We start from the raw sequence: 9569 nt of genomic DNA, 5'->3' as shown, positions 1-9569 counted from the left end.
TTTTAAATTTCCTTTGTTAACATTCGTGGAAAATTAACTACCCTAACTGATACTATACTAATACAAGAGACCTATGGAAACCGTCATCTGATAAACACTTTCAGCAGGGACACGACCCTCAATCTAAAAGCCTCAAATCATCATCATTACCATAAATTGTCTGTTCACATTAGGCCGTTATAGACACAATGTTGGCATACAACACCTACATGTTGACAAGGGACATAAGAATAACTAGTCAGCAGCATACACACCTAGGTTAAACTCATTCCAAATGGTTAAAGGAAGAAAACCACAAAACAAGCATAAGAAGTTCCATTGATTTTATTTATTATAAATAAAAGATTATCTTCCGAGATCTTCAATAATCGTTTCATTGTATTATTGCACCAAAGGCTTGTTGTTACAGTTGATAATGGCAAGGAACAAAATTTAATCACATAGTCTCCTGTTTTATCCATCAAACATGACACCAGACAGTCTTCACATCATACCACTCGGGTACTAAATATTCACAACCAGTTTTAACTTCCATTGCTTATAGCTGTTTAACAGGTTGATTCTCAATAAATAAAAATAAATCATTCAACAAGTAATTGGTAAAATGTTTGTGGTGTTTCAGGATTCATACAAACATCCCGGTCTCTCCAGGTGTAAATGAAAATTATTTGTGTAAATCATGGGTACAATGTCTTAGTAACTCCAGGTGTAAATGAAATTATTCGTGTAAATCATGGGTACAATGTCTTAGTAACTCCTGCCAAATAGTGTGTAGTATTTGGCATCATTGCCACAGCATGGCATGATACACTTAGTGCCCTTGGCCATCTCCTTAGGCTGTTTGAATGGGATACACAGCCCCTTGGCTCCCATAGCAGGTGCCCCTTCCTCCACAACAGCATCCCTGTAAACATAGAATACACTTACAAAACTTTCAACCAAATTATATAGTATTTGTTCAAAGAACATTTTTCATTCCAATATTTTATTCTAAAACTTGAATATGTCTGAAAGATATTAATGCTCCCACTCCTTTATAACAATGTGTCATTTGCAGAAGGGGTCAAAGGTGACCTAAGACCATTTAACCTTTAAGCTCGACCACATTAACGTGATACTATGGTGTAAATATGACCTAAATCTGTTGAAGGGTTCCCAAGGAATGTCACTGATTCAAAATGGACTACAACTGGATGGCAGGGGACATGACTTAACCGGACAGACAGATAAAATGTTCATGGCCTAATCCGGACAGACAGATAAAATGCCCATGGCCTAATTCGGACAGACAGATAAAATGTCCATGGCCTAATCCGGACAGACAGATAAAATGTCCATGGCCTAATCCAGACAGACAGATCAAATGTCCATGGCCTAAACCTGACAGACAGATCAAATGTCCGTAGCCTAATTTAACACATTAATGGAATGAGAACATAACCATTTTCCCATCCCTCAATATTTTATTGTATGATTTGTGGGTTAGGAGACAAAAGGAAAGGTTTATAATAGTTCTTAAGAAATGGACAACAATGCAAAAAACATTGAACTGGAGCCAATAATACCTGGCACTGTCTTTCTTGATCTTGTCCTCGCAGGGAATATCTCCACAGAATGGAGCCTGGATGATCTTCTTGTCGTCGAGACTGTTACAGAAGTCTTCCCAGTCGTGCGTCACTGACATGTGGTTAGACAGATCCTCATTGGCTCTGAAAGTGTAAACAAAGTTATTTTTATTACCTATGGTATGCTTGATAAGTAGTCAAGCTTCATTGATTAAGGAAGACCTAAACCAGCCTTCAATTCAGAATGGGGACCCTGTTGTTAACATTAAAAGTGAATGTCTAATTACATTATTTCATGGATATGGATAGATAAGTTCCAGATTTGGAGAGCTTACCTCCAAATTTAGAGGACTTACTGCAAGAATGGGAGGACTTACTACCAGATTGGGAGGGCTTACTACCAGATTGGGAGGACTTACTACCAGATTGGGAGGGCTTACTACCAGATTGGGAGGACTTACTACCAGATTGGGAGGACTTACTACCAGATTGGGAGGACTTACTACCAGATTGGGAGGGCTTACTACCAGATTGGGAGGACTTACTACCAGATTGGGAGGACTTACTACCAGATTGGGAGGACTTACTACCAGATCGGGAGGACTTACTACCAGATTGGGAGGACTTACTACCAGATCGGGAGGACTTACTACCAGATCGGGAGGACTTACTACCAGATTGGGAGGACTTACTACCAGATCGGGAGGACTTGCTACCAGATTGGGAGGACTTACTACCAGATTGGGAGGACTTACTACTACCAGATTGGGAGGACTTACTACCAGATCGGGAGGACTTACTACCAGATTGGGAGGACTTACTACTACCAGATTGGGAGGACTTACTACCAGATCGGGAGGACTTACTACCAGATCGGGAGGACTTACTACCAGATCGGGAGGACTTACTACCAGATTGGGAGGACTTACTACCAGATTGGGAGGGCTTACTACCAGATCGGGAGGACTTACTACCAGACTGGGAGGACTTATTACAAAATTGGGAAGGCTTACCTCCAGATTGGGAGGACTTATTACAAAATTGGGAAGGCTTACCTCCAGATTGGGAGGACTTATTACAAAATTGGGAAGGCTTACCTCCAGATTGGGAGGACTTACTACCAGACTGGGAGGACTTATTACAAAATTGGGAAGGCTTACCTCCAGACTGGGAGGACTTATTACAAAATTGGGAAGGCTTACCTCCAGATTGGGAGGACTTACTTAGCAAACAGGCTCTGTTGAATGTTGTTAAGGGTGTCCCTAATGTTGGTGGCCAGGTTGTCAATGGCAACTGTTGACTTGGCAGCGGTGTCTCGTCTTACGAGAACAACCTGGTCCTTTTTTATATCTCGAGGACCCAGCTCCATCCTGAGGGGAACTCCCTGAATACAAACAGTTAGTTTTAGTTTATTTGTTGTGTGGTGTCAATTAAAACATTGCTTCTCACATATAGTAAGAATTTTCGCTCGTTACAAAATTTTCGCTCAATATTATTTTGTAAATATCCTACATCTGATTAACACAATGAAACACACGGACTTTAATTTAGATAAAGCAAAGAAAATCATTTATGACCTTTCCTTGATCTATTAATTAATCATCAAATAAAAGTTTTAATACTGCATGTCAGTTTAAATTTTCAGTGACAATATAACAAAGCTTTCTATTCTTTATAATAATGAAGATGGAAGTATGGCGTTAACTTTACAATATGTAAATTAAACATGAGAAACACATTATCATATCTATTAATTTAACCCCTTTTTAATGAATTAAAAATTTCATAAGCTATACCAAAATTTCAAACTCTAACAGACTCGGGTTAAGTTATGTATATAAGGGTCAAAGATGTAATATTAAAGGTAATAATCCGGGTAACACTGGATCCTTGCAAAGGTTTGTCTGCAGGATAAATGTAATATGGGGCAAAGAAGTAATTCTAACAGTGTGGACATATATATACATATATATACACACAATTAGTATCAACTACTGAAGTAATCTACCTGGAATGGCAATGAGGTCACAAAACAATACAGAACAGGTCCTGATGCTGAACAGTCTATACAGAAAACGTGTACACTTTTACCTTGAGCTCCCAGTGATAAAACTTCCAGCCCGGTGAATAGTTATCACGTAAATCACACTTGGCCCTGATTCCAGAGGCTGTTAATGAGGCCTGAAGGTCCTCACACTTCTTAAGGAGTGCTTTCTCATCAGCCTGGGACAAACTGGCCGTGATACCACATGGTACGATTATAACCTGTACGAAGGGGAAAGTACGAGGGTGTAGACATTTATATGATTTATAACCGGTACAAAAAGGAAAGTACGGGGGAGTAGACATTTATACGATTTATAACCTGTATGAAGAGGAAAGTACGGGGGAGTAGACATTTATACGATTTATAACCGGTACGAAAAGGGAAGTACGTTGGAGTAGACATTTATATGATTTTAACAAGATCTTGTTACAGAACATGAGGCATTAACAGATCTATCAGGTTATTAATTCTTACACCATTGTAACATGTATTATCACTATTTCTATTGCATTAATTGGTATCCGTCTTTATATACCCATCCGAGTTGTATACTTAATACAAATAACGTATGATGTACTTATAAATATTCTTATTACACTTCTTTGAACTAAATATGTCGATGAATCATACAAACTTCTCGGGATTATGACAAAAAATTCAGCTGGTCTAGACTGACAGTGCAATGATGTGCATTAAGGATGTTGTAAGATACAAAATTATTGAACCCCATAACCACGAACCTGTCCCCAATAACCTACCTGTACACTGGCGATTCTCGGTGGGAGGACGAGTCCGTTGTTGTCACCGTGGATCATACACAGTACACCGATAGTCCTGGTCGTGATTCCCCATGAGTTCTGATACACGTACTGCTTCTCGCGTGTCTCCGGGTCCTCTATCACAATCTCAAACATCTTGGAGAAGTTCTGACCAAGATGATGTGATGTGGCTCCCTAAAAATAAAACACATCAAAACATTTCTCGTTCATATTAGCAAAGATTTATGAACTGTTTCTGCGAAACATGTATTTACAAAGTATTAGTACTGTAAAGAAATTCAAACCCTCTTTATCTTATAAGCTTTGCCATCACCAGATCTTAACACTGGCTTTGTGATAAAGGGAGACATCAAGTATCACATGTCTGTCTGTCATTGGTCATTTGACCTTGAACTGACCTGTATGGCTCGTCCACTAGCACTGATATAGGCCTCAACTGTCGTCGTAAAATCTCCTCCAGCAAACTTTTCCTTCTCTGTTTTCCTGCCACGTACCACTGGGATGGCAAGGAGTTCCTCGTACACTCGGGCATACAGTTCCAGGATTGTGTACACCTACAAATGTACAACAGATCTTATACTCTAGGAGCTCACAGACCATTTCCTCATATTGTTATACACCATTTCATAGTTCCTTTGATGGCACAAAACCTCAACCAATTGTTTTTACAATTCATACTTTATTATTTGTGTTTGAAAATGAAACCCTAGAGAAACATCTCCCCTTCACAGCATTGTTACATGTAAATCAACAATGATTTTGCCAAAACTCTTTTTCTTATTTTAACTTGAGCAGATCAAATAACAGATATTCTGATTTTAGCAGTTAACATACATTTTAGTTTGAGCAGTATCACATATTCTGATCTGAGTAGTATAACATATGTTTTAGTTTGAGCAGTATCACATATTTTAATCTGAGCAGTATAACACACCTCCTCTTGTGCATCTTTAGCATTGCCGTACGCTGTGTGACCTTCCTGCCATAAAAACTCTCTCGTCCTCAGGAATGGCTGTGGATGTTTGAACTCCCACCTCTGTAAAACGGATTTTCTTTGATATTTTTATAAATACAAAACCATGTATGGGATCTGACATGAGTGGTTTTGCCAATGAGATTTATTAAATGAGACATTTCAATAGTTTGAACTTTTAAACATAAACTTAAATCAATTATGGTAGAATTAATGCGAAAATTAATATAACATATTTGCATGTTGATGCCGGTTTTTTTTTACATCTATTAAGGATTTTTCCTGAATACACAGAGAGTATAATATCACTGACGTACATACCACAACATTACACCACTGGTTGAGTTTGAGTGGCAGGTCTCGATGAGACTGAATCCATTTGGCATAGGAGGGGTACATGACCGTTTCACTTGTTGGTCTGATGGCTATTGGCTCGGCTAACTCGGATTTCCCAGACCTGGTTACCCAGGCAACCTACAATCAACAAAGTAAACTTGTAAATAGCTGGCTGGTCTATCAAACCCTGCAGATCGGAGTGGTTCATGACTGAAGTGTAAGTGAGAAATGGGACAGGTGCAACCAATAACTCGGATGTGGCAGTTATCACAAAATGTTTACACAAAAATTTCAGGAAAATTATTTCATCATAATCATCATTAGGTGGGCCACTGATGTAGATGTCGATGAAGAGAGAATGGCATTAATTGATGGTTACACATAACTGGTGAGCTTTAAAATTTAATTGAAATCTAGAAAATGTCTGTAAGACATAAATGCCTCTGCTGCCTATTGACACCTATAGCTAGATGGGACAGGACGGGACGGGAAAGACTATATGCCACTCAATTTCATAGTGGCAGCATGATAATACAAACAGGGAGGCAATCTTACAATATCTACGTGAGTCAATATTAAAACTCACCTCCGGAGCGAAGTCCTCTATATGAGTTTTTTCCCTTTCCAGTGCCTGGTTGGAGACAAACATCGGGAAGTATGTGTTCTCTACACCAAGTTTCTTAATCTCTGTGTCAAAGAAATCCTTGATGAATTCCCAAATTGAGTAGGACCAAGGACGCAGGATGTAGCAACCACTCACATCATAATACTCAATCATCTCAGACTTCGTGATAACCTGTCAAACACAAATCTTACCTTAAGTAATATACACTTATTAATGAAATATAGGACAAATTTCACATGGATTGGCATCAAAGAAAATATGTTTGATATTAAGTAAGTGTATTGTACTTGTCTGAAAATTTATCAAAAGAAAAAGAAAATGAGACCAGACTGGTGGTCAATTTATACCTGTCTATTGAATGCCTGTGTTATATATTCAACAAGTAGAAAATACAAATTAATTAAATTTTGTATGCAGTTTCAAAGCTTTAAAACACCTGAAATGTACTTTTATCTTAAAAAATACTTAAGATTAAAACACACAAAACTTAGAGTTAGAAACATAATTATAAAATGTTCTATTATAATAATTGTTCTGTAATTAAATTATTATTATTAGTTCTTGTTATAAAATTGTATTGGATTCCAGTAACTAACTTAGTACCTGTATAGTAGGTCGGGATATTATGTTAATTGATCTACACTGTTTACTGTGTATCATAACAACATGTATTTGTTTCTACAGATTCTAAACAGACATAACAAAGGTTCTAAATCCACCGGATTGTGAAGTTTTATAGTCATAATGTCTTACCTGTTGATACCAGTCAGACAAGTTCTCTTCTTTCTTTGCCTCCAGACAGAGTCTACAAGGTACAGGATAAGTTATAATATACCGTTTCTTCATAGTCAAATGTACAACAATTCATAAAGTCAACCACACTTATTTTATCAATATCAATTAATTTTACTAAAACAAGACAGTCTACATGTAATTATAATGAAGTTAAATAACTGTAGGCATATAGATTATGTAGTTGTAGTAAGATAAGTGTATAACATATCATCAGGATCATTTGAATTTTCATCCCTTCATTTACATTTAATCATATCCAATACCCAAACTCGACATTATCCAAGCTCCACATTATCCAAACTCCATATATCAAAAGTCCACATTATCCAAACTCCACATTATCCAAGCTCAATGTATCCAAACTCCATATATCAAAAGTCCACATTATCCAAACTCCATATATCAAAAGTCCACATTATCCAAACTCCACATTATCCAAACTCCATATATCAAAAGTCCACATTATCCAAACTCCATATATCAAAAGTCCACATTATCCAAACTCCACATTATCCAAACTCCATATATCAAAAGTCCACATTATCCAAACTCCATATATCAAAAGTCCACATTATCCAAACTCAATGTATCCAAACTCCATATATCAAAAGTCCACATTATCCAAACTCCATATATCAAAAGTCCACATTATCCAAACTCAATGTATCCAAACTCCATATATCAAAAGTCCACATTATCCAAACTCCATATATCAAAAGTCCACATTATCTAAACTCCATATATCAAAAGTCCACATTATCTAAACTCCATATATCAAAAGTCCACATTATCTAAACTCCATATATCAAAAGTCCACATTATCCAAACTCCATATATCAAAAGTCCACATTATCCAAACTCCACATACCCAAACTCTACCTACCCAAACACCACCTACCTAAACTCCACCATTCCGCCTTTCCAAACACCGCCTTTCCAAACTCTACCTATCCAAACACCATCTACCCAAACACCACATAAACGTACATGTATATGCACTACCAGATCTCTCATGTCTTCCATATAATATCTTTATCAGTTATGAAATGTTGCATTTTCAATATGACTTTCTACTGTACATCATGTTGATCAAGTCATCAGATTGATGCTTCACTGTTATATACATTCAGTATGTATCACGTGAAAATATACACTGTGAAATAATGTATTTGACGTACCTGGTGATTTTTTTAATGTCTTTGTCATCCTTGTTAGCCGCTTCAGTCTTGGCTGGAGCTGCCTCCTGTTTCTTTGGCGGTTTGTTTTCCTTCGCCTTTTTGTCCCCTTTCTTGTTCTGTCGTCCGCCTCCCGCCAATTCCTCTCCTGTCAGATCCTTGTATTTACCTTTAAGGGCCAGCAATGCCTGTACCTCCTTGTCAACATCACCCTGTAAACGTTAAAATGTCACTTTGAACTTATCAACTTTGCCCTATAAATGTCAAAGGTCACAACTCAATTATCAACATCCCTCTGCATTAGCTATCATTATCAACATCTTTCAGAATGGTTATGTCTGCATCTGCACAATTCCTCTTTATATTGATCATTAAAATACATACCTTAGATGCCCCAGAAGACTTGAGTGTCCGGACTTTCTCGCCCTGGGCATCAATCTGTGCCTTCAGATTCGTAGCCTCAGCGGAGTCAGCCATGTTGGAGCTGGATTTCTCGGCAGGTTTCGGAGCAGCAGCAGCTGGCTGGGGCTTCCAATCCTTACCAGTGGCAGCCTTGTAATCGGCCTTAAGGGCCAGCAATACCTTCACTTCTTGGTCAACTTTGTCCTGTTAACAGTAACAGTAGATTTTAACATAACAAATTAATAAATCATTGACTACAGATATCACAAGTGCACTCAATGATTGCAAAAGCTCATGCACCGGCGGCAGCAATCACACTATGCATTCATTTTTTATGTATGTATAAGCATGTCATTTTGAAATTGTATGTCACATAATATCGCTCCTAGACCTCTAATGGATGTATAAACCAAATAAGAAGGGTGTGGACTTACAAGCTTTTCAAAACTAACCCCCAAAATCTTTAAAGTGAGTTTTTGTGTCAAAAAAAGTAAGTCCACTAAATAGTAAAATGCCAAAATGCCAATTTTTTTCAGCATGATTTGCCACGGCATCACTCCTGGATCTCTAATGAATGTATAAACCAAATTAGAAGGGTGATAGGTGTATACTTTTGCAAAGTTAAGTCCACAAAATGGTAAAATGCGAAAAAAACACGATTTTTTTCTGCATGATTTTGCCATAACATCATTCCTAGACCTCTAATGAATGTATAAACCAATTTAGAAGGGCATGAGATGTATACGTTTGGACTTGAAAACTTTCAAAAAACTGACCCCAAAAACTTTAAAGTGGGTTTTGGTGCCAAAAAAGTTAAGTCCACAAAATGGTAAAATGCGACAAAAAAATCACGATTTTTTTCTGCATGCCAT

General features: G+C 37.5%; 1 protein-coding gene across 4 annotated transcripts; it reads right to left on the bottom strand.

Annotated features, from left to right (window-relative positions):
* Positions 1-308: 308 nt before the first annotated feature.
* Positions 309-8915, bottom strand: LOC117319994 (bifunctional glutamate/proline--tRNA ligase-like). Of its 4 annotated transcripts, none has more exons than XM_033874693.1 (13): positions 8680-8915; positions 8299-8507; positions 7079-7130; positions 6287-6496; positions 5686-5838; positions 5326-5427; positions 4790-4945; positions 4371-4565; positions 3657-3830; positions 2789-2949; positions 1566-1709; positions 701-904; positions 309-645 (listed from the first exon to the last, which is right to left on the bottom strand). In XM_033874693.1, the coding sequence occupies exons 1-12, from the start codon at positions 8770-8772 to the stop codon at positions 748-750; spliced, it is 1806 nt and encodes a 601-aa protein (XP_033730584.1). In that variant the 5' UTR covers positions 8773-8915; the 3' UTR covers positions 309-645; positions 701-747. The 4 variants fall into 4 exon arrangements, with proteins under 4 accessions (XP_033730584.1, XP_033730585.1, XP_033730586.1 ...); XM_033874694.1 differs by having other exon boundaries at positions 309-690; positions 745-904; XM_033874695.1 differs by having other exon boundaries at positions 309-678; positions 745-904.
* Between the last annotated feature and the right edge of the window lie 654 nt (positions 8916-9569).

Source organism: Pecten maximus, unplaced genomic scaffold (genome assembly GCF_902652985.1).
Source record: "Pecten maximus unplaced genomic scaffold, xPecMax1.1, whole genome shotgun sequence".
Taxonomy (NCBI): domain Eukaryota; kingdom Metazoa; phylum Mollusca; class Bivalvia; order Pectinida; family Pectinidae; genus Pecten; species Pecten maximus.
This window is presented reverse-complemented; position numbering and strand designations above follow the sequence as displayed.